Source organism: Babylonia areolata, chromosome 4 (genome assembly GCF_041734735.1).
Source record: "Babylonia areolata isolate BAREFJ2019XMU chromosome 4, ASM4173473v1, whole genome shotgun sequence".
In the NCBI taxonomy this organism is placed as follows: domain Eukaryota; kingdom Metazoa; phylum Mollusca; class Gastropoda; order Neogastropoda; family Buccinidae; genus Babylonia; species Babylonia areolata.
Window position 1 is genome coordinate 19,238,597 of NC_134879.1, and position 20,613 is coordinate 19,259,209.

The 20,613-nt window shown below is 39.1% G+C and overlaps 2 protein-coding genes across 2 annotated transcripts in view; one reads left to right on the forward strand and one right to left on the reverse strand.

The window, feature by feature from the left end:
* Positions 1-397: 397 nt before the first annotated feature.
* Positions 398-4,933, reverse strand: LOC143280925 (protein PAXX-like). The gene is made up of 2 exons (XM_076585709.1): positions 4,462-4,933; positions 398-3,186 (listed from the first exon to the last, which is right to left on the reverse strand). Exons 1-2 carry the CDS (start codon positions 4,698-4,700, stop codon positions 2,808-2,810), a joined length of 618 nt encoding a protein of 205 aa, XP_076441824.1. The 5' UTR covers positions 4,701-4,933; the 3' UTR covers positions 398-2,807.
* A 459-nt stretch (positions 4,934-5,392) lies between these two features.
* Positions 5,393-20,613, forward strand: part of LOC143280926 (echinoderm microtubule-associated protein-like 6) — a 41,483-nt gene continuing 26,262 nt past the window's right edge. The window contains exons 1-13 of the mRNA XM_076585710.1: positions 5,393-5,659; positions 6,264-6,423; positions 6,895-6,993; positions 7,375-7,629; positions 10,438-10,573; positions 11,115-11,316; positions 11,969-12,106; positions 13,570-13,826; positions 15,337-15,549; positions 16,614-16,781; positions 17,444-17,660; positions 18,332-18,518; positions 19,143-19,248. Of these exons, the coding sequence (XP_076441825.1) occupies positions 5,463-5,659; positions 6,264-6,423; positions 6,895-6,993; positions 7,375-7,629; positions 10,438-10,573; positions 11,115-11,316; positions 11,969-12,106; positions 13,570-13,826; positions 15,337-15,549; positions 16,614-16,781; positions 17,444-17,660; positions 18,332-18,518; positions 19,143-19,248 (2,335 nt within the window). The 5' untranslated portion in view covers positions 5,393-5,462. The remainder of the gene's footprint in view (positions 5,660-6,263; positions 6,424-6,894; positions 6,994-7,374; positions 7,630-10,437; positions 10,574-11,114; positions 11,317-11,968; positions 12,107-13,569; positions 13,827-15,336; positions 15,550-16,613; positions 16,782-17,443; positions 17,661-18,331; positions 18,519-19,142; positions 19,249-20,613) is intronic.

Genomic DNA, 20,613 nt, shown 5'->3' on the forward strand with positions numbered 1-20,613 from the left:
CAGAATGACAGGTTTATACTATATAGTATATATACTTGAATCAGCCCTTAACTGAGTGCTACTGTGTCTTCCTTACCACTTTTATGATAATCACACAACCAACTTCTTTCTTTACAAAAGAGAAATTGTAAGCAACTTCCCAACAATCATTTTCAGACAAAACGGGGTGGTTTTCTTTCTGCTTGCGTTAGTAAAAAGAACAATGAATATCTGTTGCTGTAGTTCTGGTTTCGAGAAACATTCCAGAAACCAGTTATCACTGGTGTAATACAGAAATTCAAATATTTCTAGCTTTGTATAATCTTTTTAACTGTTTGTCTTTCTTCTTTCAGTGTTTGGGTTTTGTTTACTCTTTCACTGATCATATTAAAATCAAACCAACTTGCTGAGCTATGCCAATGAAACTTTTTTTTTTTTTTTTTTTTTTTTTGGTCTTTAACAAAAATCCACTGTGGTTTCTTATAACAATGTGACATATTGCAAATAAATATGATTAACATTAAGAAATGGCACACACTCATGAATCAAAATCTTCTGGATTTTGTTTTGTTGTAGTTGTTCTTTTTTGTTATCATTTCATGCAATTTTGAAATTGGACATTGTTTGCTCTCAATCTACCAAGAAAAAAGTCAATGAAAAAATACCTGTCATACAAAAAACAAGAAGGGCAAGGCCTTCAAAACTCACTTGTGATATACACTTAAAGAGAAAAAAATAATGATGTAATAATAATGACACTTATAAAAATTAGTTTGTTGAAATATGTTTTATATTCGTTATTATAATTAAATAAAGCTTCGCATTAAGAAAAAGAGAGAGAAAAAAAAGGGGGGGTTCCAAGCAGATTCGAACCAAGGATGTTCGAATCAAGAATGAGTGGTTTTATTCACTGCGCTGACACAGGTTCGACAATGATATAAAAAAATTAGTGTTTAAATCATGTTATTTTGATATGTTTCAGTATTTACAAAAGTCCGAGGTAAAGGACACATTCCCATCACTTCAAACACCTGCAATATGTGTCTGTTTTTAATAGATTGCAGAGATCCATGTGCAACAAGCTGAGAACCTGAGAAACTACGACACTGTCCATTTAATTTCTCTTTTCTGTTCATACTAGTTACTTCAGTATCCACTTTCAAACATTCATATGCAGTAAATGCATCGATAACTATTGAAGAAATTCTTTGAATTTGGCGGAAAAGGAGACACTGCCTTCGCATCAGGCTTCGCAACAAGTTTTGTCAAGATCTGCAAAGACCTGTGTAGACAAGGTTGACTTGAACTCCATGAAACTGTCAATTCAATTTTTCTTTTTTGTTCATTCTAGTAAGTTCCGTGTCCACTTTAGAATGTTCATATGCAGTAATCACATCAATAATGTAGTTAATGTCAGTGAATGTGTTCTGTCCAGAATTTGTATTTCTTTGCTTTTGATTGCGAACAAGAAAATCAAGGTCACACAGGTAGAACTGGAGAACACAGGCATTTAGAATTGGAGAAAAAATATCAACAAATGAAAATATTGTTAGTGGTATACCACAAGGTAGCATACTTGGCAATGTGCTTTTTACAATAATAAATGACCTCCCTGAAAGTACAGAAAGCAAATGAAAATATTTGCAGATGATAATAAACTTTACAGCAATGCACAAAATAATACTACACTACAACCACAGTACAAGAGGACTTGTATAAGTTACAGGACTGGACTAATAGATGGAATCTATATTTTAATGTATCAAAGTGTAAAGTAATGCACATGGGGAAAAAAATCCAGAAAACAAATACCATATGATAATAGAAGACACAACACAAGACATTGAGAAATGTCAAAGTGAGAAAGACCTTGGCATAACCTTCGATAATAAATGTTAAATTGCTATAATGAAGTCAAGGTGAATAATATTTTTAGAATGTCAGATTATGAGAGTACAAGAAATTCAATGATGAAGATTTGTAAAGACCACTGTAATACTAACCAAAAGAAAAATTCATTAGCTAGTAGAACTGTACAAATATGGAATGCACAACCTATTGAAACTAAATTTGCACAGAATACTAATGTGTTCAAAAATCTCCTTGACATGAACATCAATTTAAAAGAAAAATTTATTGACTTTGACGAGTGAATTACAGAACATGTAAAAGAAAACATTTGTGCATCCCACAAATCAAAGGAGACCAATACTGAAGGGGACATAAAAAAAGGCCGTGAGGCCTAGGCAGTCAAATGCCAGTACCTACACTACTACTACTACTACTAAGGTCATGGCATCTTCTCAACACATTGCTTGCATTCGGGCAGCTGGAAAGGGGTAACAGTGTTTTCGGAATCCGGATCTAGCATCAACGAAATAAATCGTTAACAATTCGGAAATACAGCCAAATTCGGGAGACGTTCAACCTATTATTGGTATGATTCTGAAGATTTTTCTCCTACTATCTATAAGCCAAATTTGGTATTGGTAGACAAAATATTTCCAGAGAAAATAGCAATGTTAAAGTTTACCACGGACTCAGACTTAAACACACACACACACAACTGAACACTGGGTTATAACATAGACTTACTTTGTTTACATAAGTGAGTCAATAAAGACAAAAAGAAAACAAACACAAAAAAAGAAAGACCTGTATGTATTGCTCCACAAATTCAAATACCAAACCAGTTCAGACTTCTTCCTGAAAATAAGAACAGTTCCAGCTCACAAAATTCTTACCACAACACACAAAGACTCACACAAACACAGACTCATGTATTCACATCCACTTATTCACATACTCAAAAGTTCCACATACACACACTAATCAAACACCACTCCTGTAGCAGCTTTCCTCTTTCTGCTGGAAGGATTGACAACACTCATTCCTGTTTTTCTAGGCTTGGCCTTCGCTGGACTGCCCAGTTTCTTGGTGCCCAAATCCATCAAAGCATTCATGCCGCTGGTACTTGTTTTCTGAGCACGGAGCTTTTCCAGGGACTGGTTTGCCACAGAAAGTTTGGTTTCTAACATCAACGTTTGCTCTGCCATGCGGAACAGCACATTCTGAAGTTCTGTTTTCCTTTCCGCTGCTTTGGTTTCAAACAAGTCAAAGTCCATAGCTGAAGAGCCTTTCCCAATGGTAAGGGTGAGCTTAGTTCCCACACGTGCCACAGCCAGCTCTCCTGAGGTGAAGCCATTTCTGTTGACAAACAAAGCGTACTTTCAATACACAAGGAATTTTTGGAAAACATTTACAACACTGTCTATAAACTGTATATAAACACAGTACTTCTTTTGCTCCAAAGAACATTGCTATTTGCTGGCAAATTCATTGTTATGCAGTTTCAGATGTAATTTTGGTGATTTTTTTTCATTCGCTGGCTGTCGCTTTTGACAACACAGTATATTCCTCAAAAGCTTATAATATAGAAAAGAAAAACATATCGTAACAACTGATTACAAACACATGCGCTCACACATGCACACACAGACTCACACAAACACATACACTCAGAAGAAACACATGCTCACGCATTCACACACACGCACATACACACACACACAACTGATCACACACACAAACGCATAACACCACATGCACATACATACAAACCCTACTTATACACACAGAGATAGAGAGAGAGAGACTGAGACACAGAGAGACAGACAGAGTGAGACACAGAGAGAGACAGACAGCGAGACACACACACACACACACACACAGAATGACTCATAGCATCCTATACACGCATGATCAAAGATATTCAGTCACACAGGTACATACTGTTAGAGAAGGGGATGGAAGGGGGTCATAGCTGAAGATTGGAGAAAGGAGAGGGGAGGGGGGGCGGGTAGTGGGAGAGTAGTGGGGTAGTGAGGCTATTGAAAGTAAAACTTTGTATTTTCCTTCACTAATTGCAAATTAAACCTTCTGAAATCACTGTTAAAAAGGTATGGGTCATGTGCTTTCGAGGGGTGACCACATGTTTTCCTCTTTAAAAAGCATGGGTCATACACGACCCACACAAGCGTCCGTGTGTAGTTAAAACGCCACCTTTAATTGTGTGTGTGGGTTACGCTGCTGGTCAGGCATCTGCTTGGCAGATGTGGTGTAGCGTATATGGATTTGTCCGAACGCAGGGACGCCTCCTTGAGCTACTGAAACTGAAACACCTTTAATTACTCATTAATTAATGATTTTTTTTCATTTTTTGGCAAAATTGGCCTTTTAGGTGTAGGAAGCATTTCTGAAATTTCGTAGAAAAATATTAAGAATTGGTTGATATATTTGCGTTTTTGTACCCTTCTGGGTCGTGTACGACCCACGATAGCCAGCGAAGGTTAACAGGATTTTGATTGCCTCAGGATTTCCAATGCTTAATCAAGTTCATGATGCGTACATACAAACCACTTTACCCAACCCCGTATTTGAATATAATAAATCATAAAAAAAACAAAAATTTCTTAATCTTACTTAAATCTCGTCAAAAAGGCATCAGATGTGCTAATGTTGACCAGATCACGCTGGGCATCCAAACCATCTTCATCGAACTCGCTTCTCCACACATCTGCACCGTCAGAGGCCAACACAAACCAAGTGCTGTCTTCTTCAGACAGGCGAGTAAAGCACAAGAACTTCTGACGGCCGTTTTCAACTACTGCATGGACAGATTCCACTTTGCAGTTCTTGACCACGCTTTTCAGATCCGACATTTTTGTTTATCAAGTTTCAGTTCCTTGAAGAACGAACTTGCAGCAGACGCTTGGACAGGTCGAACTTCCGGTAAGTTTTCTCTCGCTACATTTTGTTTCCGAACACCAATTTAGAATACCAGTTTAAAAATTTTTATATGCCCGTTACGAAAAGTTAACGTCAGGGCTCAGGACTGTCCATACCAAGGTTAAGAAATTCAGTTTTCGATATGCGCAGACATTGGAATAAAGTGTAAATAAACTAAAACTGAGGAAGTTACGAATAAATCTTATCACACACAGACACACACACACACACACAAACAAACATGTGCTGCCATCTTGAACCACACTCGTCCATTCCCACTTCCACTCCACTCCCGACTCTCAGAACTCCCCCTTACCCCCTCACTCTCCCCGGGCCCACCCTCATTGTGAAAGCCGGTTTCTATCTCGTCTTTTAATTGCTTTGAAAAGAAAATCCGCTGGGATTTCTAAGTAACCATGTCACAGGTCTATGTTTCGACTTATAAAATGTTAATCACAGTGTTAAGTCTTCTTGATGAAGACATGGACAGTGTCCATTATGCAGACGACTTGAGTCCAGAATAAGTATACCATGAACGGTATTGAAGAAATTCCTGTTTAGGCAGACGAGTGCTTAACACATCCGGACATGCGCATACAACCAAAACAATCAACCGCGGCAGAAACACTCCCCGGCGGAGAACTTGTCGCAGCACGTTTCCACAGCAACGGTTTCAAGTGACCATCTGCCTGAAGATGGCCGATAAAAGTGCTCCTGATTCCCAGCTTCGCCTGGAGTGGGTTTACGGTTACAGAGGCCACCAGTGCAGGAACAATCTTTTCTACAACGCAAACAAGGACCTTGTGTATTTTGTTGCCGGCGTCGGGATTGTTTACAATGTGCGTGACCACAAGCAGCGCTTCTTCCTTGGACACAATGATGATATCGTGAGGTGAGGGTAAAATTGTATCAGTGCATGCATGTTTAGTGGCCTCAGTTGTAATTTAACAGTGACCTGTCGACCGTTCAGTTAAAAGAAGCACAGATGGTACTTGCTGAATAATTTACAAAGATCGAGTCATCACGTTCGATCATTGCTGTGCTGGCGTGTTTCGACACGAGCGTGTGTGGACCATTTTTCCTTTCATGCATTTTTTTTTTTCAGTCACTGTTTGGGTTTCACAGCATTGCGATCGCTGGTCAGTATTTTTTTCTCGGTGTTGTGCTAATAAGATGAAATAATTTGTGAAAATTTTCTCCACAATTTATATTTATAAACATTGATCTGATGGATATGCACAGTGAGGAGGATTGAAATAATATAACTAGAAAAAGAATAGAAATGGCATCATTTAAAACTGAAGGAATGCAGTAATCCCACCCTGCAACACACACACACACACACACACACACACACACACACACACACACACACACACGTACGTGCGTACGTACACACACACACACACACACACACACACACACACACACACATTCATATGCACATACACACACACTCATACATTCTAAAACTCACATATATTTTTGTCCCCCAGCTTAACTCTGCACCCAGACAGACTGCTGGTGGCCACAGGACAGATAGGGAAAGCACCCTACATCTGTGTGTGGGACAGCAACACCACAGACACTGTGTCCATTCTAAAGGATGGCCATCAGAATGGTGTTGGTGCTGTGGGCTTTGACAAAGATGGCACAGTAAGTCTATGGATTAAAAGAATTTTTTTCTTCAGAGTTGTATCGTAAGTTGAAAAGAATCTTTAATGTGTGCATGTGTGAGTGGAATGGTGAATGTGTGTGTGCGTGTGAAAAGAGTGTGAAACTGATCAAAAGTGGAAGACACAAAAAAGTTGAAAGCAATTTTTTCAATTAGTTTTTGATTAATACTTTTAATTAGTATTGTTGTGTTTTGTGTTGCTTTTTTAACATTGAAATCCAAATTATCTTATGGTCTATAATATAAAAATTCATTCAGACATGTAATTCATTGTCTAGTTAGGGAATTTAGACTAAACAAATCAGCATAAAATGATAATAAAAATGTTTCCTTACTGCTGCAGCAAGCCATGACATTTAAGAAAAATCCAACTGCAACAAAAATTAAGAAGAGGACAGAGAGAGAGAGAGAGAGAGATTAAGTTTTGAGCATATATATCCTGATGCTTTCAGCGCCTGGTGTCTGTGGGGATGGACCAGCATGCCACAATCAATGTGTGGGACTGGCGGAAAGGGAAAATCATTGCTACAGCCAGAGGTCATTCTGATAAGGTCAGCAATGTGTGCTTTCAACTTTTTACGGACTTGATAATCATTCAGATGTTTTCTCATAATGTATCATCTTCATGCTTCCCTCTCCACCGCATTATACAAGCACACAAGAATGCATGCACACACAGACACACAAGTTTATACACACACACACACACACACACACACACATGTATGACACTAAAACACAGTTACATACACGCACATTTGTTCACATGCACATACACCCAATCACTTATCCATGCACTAACTTCATGAAACTTTTGATACACATAGCATAAATACTAATTTTCAACCTTGAGTGAACTATCATGTAAACATGATCCTCTCTCTCTCTCTCTCTCTCTCTCTCTCTCTCTCTCTCCCTCTCTCTCTTTCCAGGTGTTTGATGTCCAGTTTCACCCTTTCAAAGACAACACAGTGGTGTCATGTGGTGTCAAGCACATCAAGTTCTGGTCACTGTGTGGCAACACCCTGACACCCAAAAAAGGCGTGTTTGGCAAAACAGGAGAGATCCAGACAATGCTCAGCCTGACCTTTGGCGTGGATGGCAGCACGTACGCTGGCACACTCAGCGGAGATGTGTACATCTGGAGGGAGAGCACTCTGGATCGTGTGGTGTCTGGAGCCCATGCTGTGAGTGTGATGTGGGTGGTGGTGTGGGCTGTGAAAGTTCTTCTGGTGCATGTGTACATTGGGTCTGTACATAATAGGTCAGACATCTACTCACTTGTGATACACTTAAAATAAAATAAAAATCCAAGCTTTTGTATTGAGTATAATTTCAAAATGTAATGTTTAAGATGAGAAAGATCAGTTTAAAGCAAATTAAGTCCCCTAGCATTAATATACAGAGTAGTTTCCCTTTTTTACTATCTGCACCAAAACGTTTGCAAAATAAATAAAACTTCCATGCTTAGCAAAAGAAGTTCCTGGTTGAACAAAAAATGATAATAATGACTGCTCAAGTTGTTGGGTCAGAATATCAGATCAAAGTGCCAGGTTTAGAGAATACAAAAAATATAAATATAACAGTAAATGCATTTTGCATATAATTAGGCTTCATTTTTTATTTTTTTGTGCCCAACGCAGAGGTGCAATATTGTTTTAAACAAGATGACTGGAAAGAACTGAATTTTTCCTATTTTTATGCTTAATTTGGTGTCAACTGACAAAGTATTTGCAGAGAAAATGTCAATGTTAAAGTTTACCATGGACACACACACACACACACACACACACACACACACACACACACACACAGACAACCAAACACCGGGTTAAAACATAGACTCACTTTGTTTACACAAGTGAGTCAAAAAAGCAGGTGTGATGTGGCATAATATGAATCAGTCCACATGATTTGTCGCCTCCATGAAACTAAAACTGTTTGATATACAGTGTTCCATCTGAAAATTATAAAGTTTAGGACTCATGTCCTAGCTTAAGGAAAATGAATAGGACATTTTAGATATCTACAGGACAAAGTATCAAGAAACCTAGAAAAAACAAGTTTTCAACTGTTCAGGTGCACCATCATTTGACTAAAAACAAAACAAAAACACAATGTGGATGATTACTGGCATGTTTTACAGAACTATAATAAATAATAATTATTATATTTATATAGCGCTCAATCTTGTGCTGAGACAAATCAAAGCGCATTTCACCAGTCATTCAAACACATGCATAACTCTAAAACTGGAAAAGAAAAAAAACCCAACTGAAGACAAGGAAGAGGCATGGAAGGGAGGCTATTTTGGGAAGAGGTGGTTTTTAAGGCCAGACTTGAAAGAGCTGAGTGTGGAGACCTGACGAAGCAAAAGAGGAAGTTCATTCCAAATGCAAGGTCCAGAGACAGAGAAAGAACGGTGGCCAACAGTCGAGCGTTTGAATCTGGGTATGCGTAAACAGAGTGGATCCGAAGCCGATCATAGAGAGCGAGATGGAGTGCAGATGTGAAGAGACCACAGCCACAGAGATAGGAAGGGGCAGAGTTGTGAATACATTTATAACATGGAGTGCTGATCTTGTACTTTATTTTGTGTGAGACAGGGAGCCAGTGGAGATATTGCAAAAGAGGAGTGATGTGCTCACTGAAATAAATCAAATACACTTTTATCAAAGTGATATCTTGTAACGTGGAGTTAAATTTGAAACTTAACCTCACTTTACTGGCTTGATCAGTTGATTGGACTTCACATTTTGTGGTCTAGGATGCTGTGCACATGTGACTATTCACTTTGCCCTGGTATGTGAGCATAGGTGAGTCTTAGTTTACTTGACTTTCGCAAGTCCAGAGCAGTTAGAAAATATTGGCTTTAAAAAACTGCCACAGCAACAACTGCAGTTCTTTTTCAGCAGCATGGCATCGGAAAAAAACTGTCAGAGTTTGTTTCTTTGAATCAGAAGTTGCTATCAGTGGGGGATAGATTGCATACATACCGGCTTGAGATTCCGGGTAATCTCAATGGTGCTTGTAAGTCCATAAAAGCAGATAACTGGATGCATCTTGGTCATGAACATTGACTGCCATGTCCAACTTGACAACAAATCATTTGTACAAGGTGCAAATTGTAATTGTTTCGGTCATTTTCAAGAGTTATCAGTCCACTTGTGATGCCCAGATGAATCCATGGATATGTCTAGTATTTGCATGTTTATGGATATGAGCATATATATGCAAGTGTTTGTAAGTGTCTTTGCATGAAAGCATGATTATTCATGTGTGTGCAGATGACAGTTTTTGTGTTTTATATAGATGTGTACAAATGTGTGTGTGTATTTGATGATGGTCTGCACTTGCTTAGATAAGTGAGGACTATTGTTGTACTAGTGCGTAAACAGATCTTTGTGAAGAGTATATGTTTTAGTTTCAAAATGTAATGTATTCAAGTGTGGTTTTGTATTCATGTGTCATAGAAATGTTGCTTATGCAACTTTAGGCAGCTTTACTTGGATTTGAGAGGTGTGCATTCCTGGGCATATCTGTGTTTACATAACCCACAAACACTAAAATGGATTGCAGGATTTTCAACAATGTGATGTCCTACCTCATCAACATGCATATACACACAAAGAGGGGTTCAGACACTAGCAGGTCTGCACATACTCGGATAACTGGGAACTCCCCAAAATCTCCCTTCTTAGTTCACCAGACAGGGTTCAAACCCAGGATTATCAGATCGGAAGTCCTGTGCTCTAATTTCTCAGCTGTTGTGCCTGTCATATATTCAGATTGAATTATTGTTCCTGGATAACCCCAGAAAATGGAGTATGGCTGCCTACGTGGCAGGGTAAAAACGGTCATGCATGTAAAAGTCCACAAGTGTATATACGAGTGAACGTGAGGGTTGCAGCCCACGAATGAAGAAGAAGAAGAAGAAGTTCCTGGAGAAAAATGATATACCTTGTTCCATGTTGGGGATTTCTTTTATATTTCAGGGCCCAGTGTATGCTGTAGGCTACTGTGAAGAAGGGTTTGTGACAGGCAGTAAAGACGGCGCTGTCAAACTGTGGGACACAGACTTTAAACCCATCACCACAGTTAATCTTGTCAGTGCTCCTGGAGGCTACAAAGGTAAATGGCCTACATTGTGTATCTACATTTTCAGAAGTGGCTAAGGAAAAAACAGGCCCATTTAAAGCTGTACAAGCATCCTTTGTCATTTTGTGAACACTTTTCACATGCATACTTTTAAAGCTGTGCTTCTTTTGTTATTTTCAGTCAGCCAGCTATTTGATACCTTTGAAATTCAACATGTTGTTTTGTGACTGTTAATATTTGCCTCATAAACTTTCCAGTTTCAGAGAATATTGTAGGTAAGTGCTCTCCCCTTGTCTGAGAATTTCAAAGATTCAGAGGTAATTAAAAAAACATATATATAGAAAAAGAGTCTAGCATGAAAGCTGTAAGAGAGAAAGAAAAGAAAGCGAATGTTCTGTGAAGGAGTCTTTTTCTTTTTATGCTCATTGAACCAAACTGGTATGAAGGAAAAATTGGAACCGATGTGTGCCAAGGTTGGATAGCTTTATGGCACTGGGGAAACACTTTGTGCCATCAGCTAATGGCCTATTGGCATAGAACGGGTTAATCGCATTAAAAGTGTGTCATTTTCCAGGGATCTGTATACGCAGTGTGTGTTGGCGTGGTGACCAGCTGTTGATTGGGACACAGGACAGTGAGATCTTCGAGGTGCGGGTGAAAAGTCGAGACAAGCCACTGTGTCTGGTGCAGGGTCATGCTGAGGGAGAGTTGTGGGCCCTGGCAGTGCACCCGAAGAAACCGATCTTTGCCACTGGTAGTGATGACCAGACTGTGAGGTAAAGTTACAGTTTGGGTGGATGTTTTGTGTGTGTGTGTGTGTGTGTGTGTGCATGCGCACACACGTGTGTGTAGGTTTGGGTGTGGGTGTGTTATGCAAGATCACTGTAGGCAGAAAGTGCATAATGATTTTTCATGAATACTCTATCATTTAATGGTTGCTGTTGTTTCTTGTGTGTGTGTGTGTGTGTGTGTGTGTGGTGCAGATTATTATATATTAAATGTAAAGTATAATCAAAGTAACAATGTTTTAATCTTTTGGTCATGATCATATTTGATTTATATGTTTGTAAATATATATATTGTGATGTTCAAGACCACTTTAGATGCGTGATAATTTTTCATGAATGCTTTGGTCCTTTTTTTACCTGAAGATAACTATTGAATAAATGTAAAATATAGTCCAAGTGACTGTCATTTAATTTTGTGGTTTGGTTTTAAGATGTGTAGTTATTTGAGATCATTATTGTACTTTTGGTTTGTAAGAGTCTGTTGTCTTTTTAAGCATACAACAAAAGAATAAGCAGGAGTAACTAGAAAATTTCTTTCGAGAGATAAAAAAGTTGACTTCAGTTTGACGATGTGGGTCTTTTTCAACCTACAATAATGCATCAAGAAATATTTTTTTGTCATTCTTTTTCCTTGTACCAGATTGTGGAATATGACTAATGGAGAGGTGCTGTCAAGAACCAGTGTAGAGCAGAAGGTGCGTTCCTGTGCTTTCGATGCAGAAGGACAGCATCTGGCCCTCGGAATGATGGATGGATCCTTCATGGTGCTTCGCACAAGGTCAGAACCTTTCTCCCTCTCATTTCTTTACAGGCCTGTCTTTTTTTTTCTTTTTATCCCTAACTCTGCTTTTCTCTCAATCTTCAACCCTTCGTAGCTCTCCCACCCCCCTCCACACACTCCTACCCTCATCTTTCTCCCTGCATCCTGGTACTGCCTTTCTTTCTTCTTGAAAGCAACAAGAGTAAAAGCTCCAGATTGTGTTAAAACTATTGTTAGGCCTGCCTGTCAGCGCAGTGAGAAAGTGCTCTTTTGGACATATGAAGTAAAAACAAATGAGTTGTGTGCAGGTTGCGTGCAGCGAACATTACAGTCAGTTTGTATATGTAGGATTCATTGTGAAGCCAAATGTCAAATAATGACTTCAGTTGCTTGCTAACTTACTCATTGCCTATTATGCCTTCTGGCATGCAGAGCAGCAACGAAGAACCACCACTCTTGTCTGTTTTGAACCAATCTGTTTGTGTTAGTGCTCAGTAAAGACAGAGCTAAGATCAAGAGGTGTAGTAGTGTGCATAGATCATGTATAGATTTTAGTCTCTGTGTGTGCTTGTAATGTGACTGTGATAGTTCTCAGCACATGCTGACTGACCTGATGGACAATCAGATGTTTTTCATCTTGTATGGTTTTCAGTCTGTGTGCACATTTTTTCCTTTCTCTCTGCGTTTGTGTGCCACAACTCCCACATTCGCTTGCATGTGTGTGTGGACTTTTATATGCATAATAATTTTAGCCATACTCACTATTTGGGGGCTTGCAAGCTGGGAATGTTTCCGTTTCCATAATCCAGTTATCCTCACAGGAGATCAGAACCACCCTTCATCCACCGAGGGCTGATACCAGAATTGAACCTGGGACCCTCAAGTTGAAAGTCCAACACTCTGAAAATTTGGCTGTTGCATCCATGTGTGCTTTTGTTTGTTATGTGATTTTGATAACTCTATGTATATACAGACTGATGGGATGGGTGGACAAATATGTTAAACTTTCTCATTTTGTGTGTTTGTGATGTTGCAGTACTTGAAAACCAAAAGACAAAAAACAGTGTATAGTTGGTTTTAAAGTGATGCTTGAAAACCAAAAGACAAACATATTTTCCACTTCAAACTTTGTAGATGATATGGTAGCAGTACTAAATCAGTTTGTCTAATTTTACAAATCAGTGACACAAATCCAACACAGTTTCTCTAATCTTACAAATCAGTGACACAATTCTAATATCCAGTTATCCAAACAGTGTTGTCAGGTAAATATCACAAAGAAGTGTAAATCTGATAATTTAGAAAGCATAAATCAAATTTTTAAACTACATTCTCTGTATGGAAGCTTGATCATGGACATAATATTGTTCATTTAATACTTGACTGTTGTGAGGAAATGTCTAAGGTTTTTGGGTTTTTTTTGTGATTTAATGTTGTGCTTACGTTACTGCAGTGTGGTCAAACATGTTGCTTCTTCTCAGGGACCTGTCAGAACTGATTCACATTAAGGACCGGAAGGAGGTGATCCATGAGATGAAGTTCTCTCCCTGCGGCAAGTTCCTGGCCGTGGGCTCCAACGACAACTTTGTGGATGTATATGCCACCGACCAGCGCTACAAGCGGGTGGGGACATGCACAGGCAGCTCCAGTTTCATCACTCACCTGGACTGGTCCCAGGACAGCAAGTTCCTGCAGACCAACAGCGGGGCCGGAGAACGCCTCTTCTTCAGAATGCCAGGTGGTCATTCTGTCCCTTTCTCTCTTTTTCTGTGTCTCTATCTGTCTCTTCCTCGATTCTGTTTTTCTCTCACTCGTTGTCTTTCTGAAAAGTTAATGTTTGAGCCTTCATCACAAAAAATCAGATGTTATTTTTCATTTTCAGTAATGCACCTTCATTAAGTCAACTTGACAAGGAATTTTAATATGGTTGTAATATGGATAGGGTAGGTATCGGTAATTGCAAACAGAATGTTATTGCAAACGATTCATATACTGCCCCACTTCAAAGTGTTCTTAATGGTTGCATTTTACAATTTAATGTTTGCTTCGACCTTTTTCTAATACCTTAATGAATATCTATTTCCAAGACCCAGTCAAACATTAGCTATTTCTGGCTATTTCCGCTCTCTTTCTTCTCTTTGCGCACCACTTCCGACCAAGGTTACAAATGTGCTATCAAAATCTTAAATCAATGGAAGCAAGTTGTAGGACTCGAACTTTGACACAGTTTGAAATAGTTGATTTGATCCGATATGTTGAATGCGCATTACCAGTGCTAGGAGAAAATTATGAAAGCATATTGGTGTCAGATCGGAACAGCAGTTTTGACAGGAATCTGCAAAATAGTGTCGTTTGCAATTAGACCATAGAATAGTTTGGCGAGAGTCTATTTGTGAATAATGCTGCACAGTTACTGAGCACTCTCAAAAGGGTGTGTTTGTGTGGTGTGTGGGTGTGTGTGTGCTTAAATGTCTGTTTGTGAATTTGTGTGCATGTGTGATCAAAACCAACAATACAACAGTCTGGTGCGATGTTCCAATGATATGTTATGTTTAATGACTTAAAGACCTGCTTCTGTTTTAATTGTCTGCATGTACTCAAAGCCATCGTTTGCAGATAGACTTGCCCGTTCACATTAACCCTCAGGCACCCCTGTCATTTCGAATGTCGACAAAATGTTGAAAAGAATGAGCAGACGAACTTTTCCTGGTGCAACCAGTCGGAGAAAGCCTCTAAAAACAAAAGAACAGCGTTTGACTGTCATACTGCATGTAATCTTTACAGTACACAGGTTGAGCTGGTCACTTCAACTGGATCATTCGCAATTAGGCCTGCCTACCCTATATATGTTGTTGCCGCACGCTTCTTCATCAACCTAGTTAACAAGTTGATATAATCGTCTTTCAGAAAATCATACATCTGAGTCACTTTGACACAATCTGTAAGATGGTGATGGAATTTTTGAAGTTCCAATACAGTTCAGTACAGTCTACTCCAGTTTAGTGCAACAAATAAAACAATACAATTTTTTAAAAAGGTCAACATATTTTCTAAAACAATAATATAAGAGCAAATTTCCCTCTTGCTTTCGACAGCCAGTTTGGTACAAAGACTGTCCATGAAAACAATACATTATAATCCCAGTCAATCAATGTGGTACAGAGACTGCACAAAAAAAACAACAAAAAAAACTGCATTCTAATCCCAGTGCCATGTCAGTAACAATCATTCCATAATCATGACGTCAGTGGGCAAGCAGCTAACCAGCACTGAGGAAATCCAGAGCATCCACTGGGTCACCTTCACTGGAGTGCTGGGACCTGAGGTGAACGGCATCTGGGAGAAATACACAGACACCAACGATGTCAACGCCACTGACGCTGCTTTTGAGAGCCAGGTCACAATCACAGGCGATGATTTTGGCCTCGTCAAGCTGTTCCGATTCCCTTGTCTGAAGAAAGGTGGGCAACTGGAGAAGTTTTCAAGTTTTTTTGTTTTTGTTTTTTTTTTTTTATATCTTTACTTTGGTTTTTATACAATCCACATCACTGAACAGAAAAAAAGTATCATGTGAGTTCATACAGTGTTGAACATATATTTATTATGAACCAGTGTTCTTTTTGAAACAGAGCATTATCAAACTTTCTGTTGTTCTTTTGATGTGATGTTTTTGCTCTTTTGTATGTTACAGCCTTTTTATCAGCAAATGAGTCAGTAGTTTCTCCCATAGACATCACAGACTATTCTTGTATCTTAGATTGATGCCATTTCTGCTACCTTGTTTGGTGAATGCATTGCAGATAAAGCCCATTCACTTTCTTTCTTTCTTTATGTGACTGTGTCTGTCATGTAGTGTTGTGAAAAGTAACTTTCTTTTGAAAAAAACACTAGAATGATGTTTCTTGACTCTGCCAAATACGGGAACAGATAAAAAAACTTACTACTTTTGATTCTCATGCAGCAATTCCCACTGCACAATGGATTCTGTCTCAATCTTTTCAATTAGCTAAAATTAAGAAGTCCAGGTGAAAAGAACACGTAGAAGAACATTGTTTGATATGGCAAAGCAATAACAACATCCAACCCCCTCCCTAAAAAAAAAGATTTTTTTTTTTAAATCAGTCAAGTGTAAGAGAGGCAGTAGAAAATTTAAATATCAACTCCTTAGGGTTTTTTCTGTTAATCACCCCAAAGGTAATAAAGCTGCATGATCCATCCTCCCCACTGCAGATGAGAAGCTGGTGGTTTTCTTTTTAACAAAATGAAATAAGCAGATAAATGAAATGAAAAGATCTAGACACCTTGTCTTAGGATATGTGTGCTGAACGTGTTGATTTTGTAACTATGAAAAGATTTGGACACCCTCTTTTAAGATATATGTACTGAATAAACTTTCTGACTATAAAGAAGATTTGGTAGACACTTTCTCGTGGGATATGTGTGGTAAATGTGTTAACTTTTTGACTATAATCTCCTGTGTGATTTGCTTCCTTCGGGGTTAATCTGTAACCATGTGTGGTCACAGGTGCAAAGTTCCGGAAGTACGTCGGTCACTCAGCCCATGTGACAAATGTTCGATTCTCGAGCGACAAACGGAGGGTGATCTCCACAGGTGGCGCTGACCATGCCATCTTCCAGTGGCGATTTGTGCCCCAGGGGGCAGGCGATGACGACTTGCCTGACGCTTACAATGGTGGGTTTGCTTCACTAACATTCTGTCCACCATCACTGCACTTATTCTTAATCCTGGGTTATTCAATGGTTTAAGCAATTTTTTTTTCTTGTTTTTTTATCTTTCTTATTTTCTTGGAAGGTATAATTTCATGGGTTCTTTCTTTTGGCTGCTGAAGACCTAAGCTTTCTTTATTGCCTGCGAGAAAAATGAGCATTTATGGTTTCATTACTTCACAGTATATTTGGATGTGTGTGTTTTTTATTTTTGTTTTTTGTTTTTTCTGTTAGCGAAGATGTCACATATGTTTGCCCTTTCTGTTTCCAGTAAGTGGGTTAACATGTTTCATTTCTTTTATATGTTGATGTATTTTGTATTATTTGTTTATTTCATTAATTAATTCAATTTCGTTTTATGTCAGTATAAAGTGCATATGGTGCAGCTTATATGGATCAGTACACACACTTTGACGCCTTCTTGAAACTGAAACCGAGTTCATAACAGTATTTTGAAGCATACCTCAAACACACATGAATGCATTTATCTCTTTAGTGGTTCATTTGAAAGATATTTCATTTGGAACCATTCTCTTTTGACTAATAATAACTTACATTAATTGTAACTTACAAGCACTTAATTCAGTACCAGTAATGTGATCCACCAAACTGTTGTTGCCATTGCAGCGTATGTGGACTCCAACAGTGAGGACAGTGACTCAGATCTGTCCGATGTGGGCGATGTGGACTCTGATGTGGAAAGAGAGAAACAGGTGAGGTACGGCCGCCACCTGTATCGGGAAGATGTGGCGCAGATCAAGAAGTTCCGCCACGAAGAAATGCGTCCAGGAGAAAAACGCAACCTGGGACCCAATGACAGTCTGAAACTGGAGTACATCCATGGGTATGATACAGGTTTTCTTGCTGCGTTTATTTTACGTAGAAGAAGAAAAAGAATTACTTTTACCCAATCACAGTTGTTTGAATGACCAACACTGAACTCTGAGTACACATTTATCCAGTCACTTCTTGATATTGTTTTCTTTTCTTTTTTTTCTGTGTACATGGGCTGCAACTCCCAGGTTACCTCAGATCAGTAAGTGGGTTTTTATGTACATGACCATTTTTACTCTGCCATGTAGACAGCCATACTCCATTTTTGAGAGATGTGCATGCTGGGTATGTTATTGTGTCCATAACCCACTGAACACTGACATGGGTTACCGAATATTTGATATGCTTATTTGTACTTTTGCATGCTCACACACATAAAAGTGATTAAGGCACCAGCAGGTCTGCACATTATGTTGTCCTGGAAGATTAGAAAAATCCCCACCCTTAATCCACCAGGCGCTGAAACAGAGACTGAATCCAGAATGTACAGAAAGTTCAGTGCTGTATCCATTCAGCTGTGGCCCCTCGTCATGCTTGCTTTTGAAGTTTTTTTAATATATTAGTGTACATAGGTTGGTAGATGTGCATGTTTTTTTTCATGCAAATTCAATTTCATTAATCATCTGAATTTGAAGAAAAAAATCTGTAAAAAGAGTAATATTGGCTTTCCATGCGTGTCAGGTACCGAGGTTACGACTGCCGCAACAACCTGTTCTACACACAGACAGGAGAGATCGTCTACCATGTGGCGGCAGCAGCAGTAGTGTTCAACAAGGAAAAGAACCAACAGCGGTTCTACACACAGCACACTGATGACATCCTCTGCCTCTGCATTCATCCCCTGAAGGATCTCATAGCTACTGGTCAGGTCAGGGAAACAGTATGACATTCATGGTAACATCATGTTACAGGGTAGATAATTTTTAACGCTTAGCACCCCATCAGTGCAGCTGCACTGCAGTTTCTGTGGATCAGCCCCACAACAGCTGAGTGCTTTGTTGAAGCTGTACTTCATACACAAACACACACAGTGTCATCAAACACATCTCCTTTAATACACCTACAAACAACAGAGAGGCTAAAGACAACTAGCCTAAAGTACCTAGTCATAATACAACTTATTCAGAAAATGAAACTGAATCTGCTCACTGCAGTATGGAAATATCCATACTCGGTCCAAGGAAAGCAACTGGGTGTTATGGATAAATCAGTACTGGGGGTACCAAGTTTTAGTATTATTCCTGAAACTGCAGTGACATAGCTCAGTAGGAAATGCCTATAGTCTTAACCCCTTGGCTGTGTTGTACAACACATGTGAGTGTGTATGTTTCTGTCCTTGTACTCATTGTTTCAGATGTTTTATGGCTCATTTTTATTCCTATCATTACTGCTTTCCTTTCACCCGTCTTTCTATAATTCATCTCCTTTTCAACAAAAAAAAAGAAGAAAAAAGGAGAACAGGCATTCAGTTGATTTCTTTTACCATGAACAGGTTGGACGAGATCCCAGCATCCATGTATGGGATGCTGAGACACTGAAGACTGGCGCCATCTTGAAAGGCCACCACCAGAGAGGTGTCTGTGCTGTGGATTTTTCCGGTCAGTAATGGTGCACATTTTTATCATTGTGTAGCCTACTTCCCAACTGAAAGCATGTTGTACATGCACTTTCGCATGTGCACGCATGTTTGTGTTTGTGTGTATGTATGCATGTCTTGAAAGAGGGAGGCAGATAACAAGTAAAATGGAGCCAAGGAACAATCGGCAAAAAGAATAAAATATTCAGCTTTTTTTCTTCTTTTTTTCCTGTTGAGGTGACAGCAATTATGTTTCCACAGTTTACATTGTTTGAAGCTGACAACAAAACGATAGTGCTTGCTTGGACAGACAAAAATTCTACAGACAAACTTTCTGACTAGCATAAGCACAAGTTACTATGGTAAACTAGCAGGATGCCTAAGAGTGTCAGTGGAGAAAAGGTAGCGTATCATTAAGATTTTGACAACGTTCAGGACAACAGGTGGGAAAGAAGGGCCAAAAGAAGAAGGGAATGTGTGGAGACAAGGAATGGGTATAGTTTGAAAAAAAAATAATGAGAAAAGGTAGAATTTTTGTTGTTTTTTGTTTGTTTTGTTTTTAAATCTTTTATGATATTTCATATATTATAAATTGTGTTTTTATTTGGTTCATTCAATTTAATTTCTTAGTTCTTGAGTTCATGTAAATGGAATAAGAAAACCTTAGTTGATTTAAGTTTGAGTCAGTGTAGTTTTATCTATGATCAAGTTTGAGTTACATTCATCTGTCCTTGCCCATATATTCTGCCCACAGTGATTAAGGTCTAAAGGTCCCATAGCCTTTTACAATCAACTGGGCAGTGAATTCGTATCCTCTATGTCAAGGGTTTGGTAGAGGAAGGCATGTTCGAATCCTCTCCTTCCACCATTCCCCTGACTGAAATTAGGTAACCATTCACACCCATGTGGAGTGATGGCCAAGAGGTAACGCGTCCGCCTAGGAAGCGAGAGAATCTGAGTGTGCTGGTTCAAATCACGGCTCAGCCGCAGATATTTTCTCCCCCTCCACTAGACCTTGAGTGGTGGTCTGGACGCTAGTCATTCGGATGTGACGATAAACCGAGGTCCCGTGTGCAGCATGCACTCAGCGCACGTAAAAGAACCCACGGCAACAAAAGGGTTGTTCCTGGCAAAATTCTGTAGAAAAATTATGTAGGAAAAATAAATAAAACTGCACGCTGGAAAAAAAAAAGAAAAAAGGGGTGGTGCTGTAATGTAGCGACGCGCTCTCCCTGGGGAGAGCAGCCCGAATTTCACACAGGGAAATCTGTTGTGATAAAAAGAAATACAAAATACAAAAAATGTTGAGTGAGAAAAATAAGAGGAAAGTCCCTTTTCCATGGCGAAACAGCCTTGGACCCTGATCACTGGTCAACTCTGGAGCCTG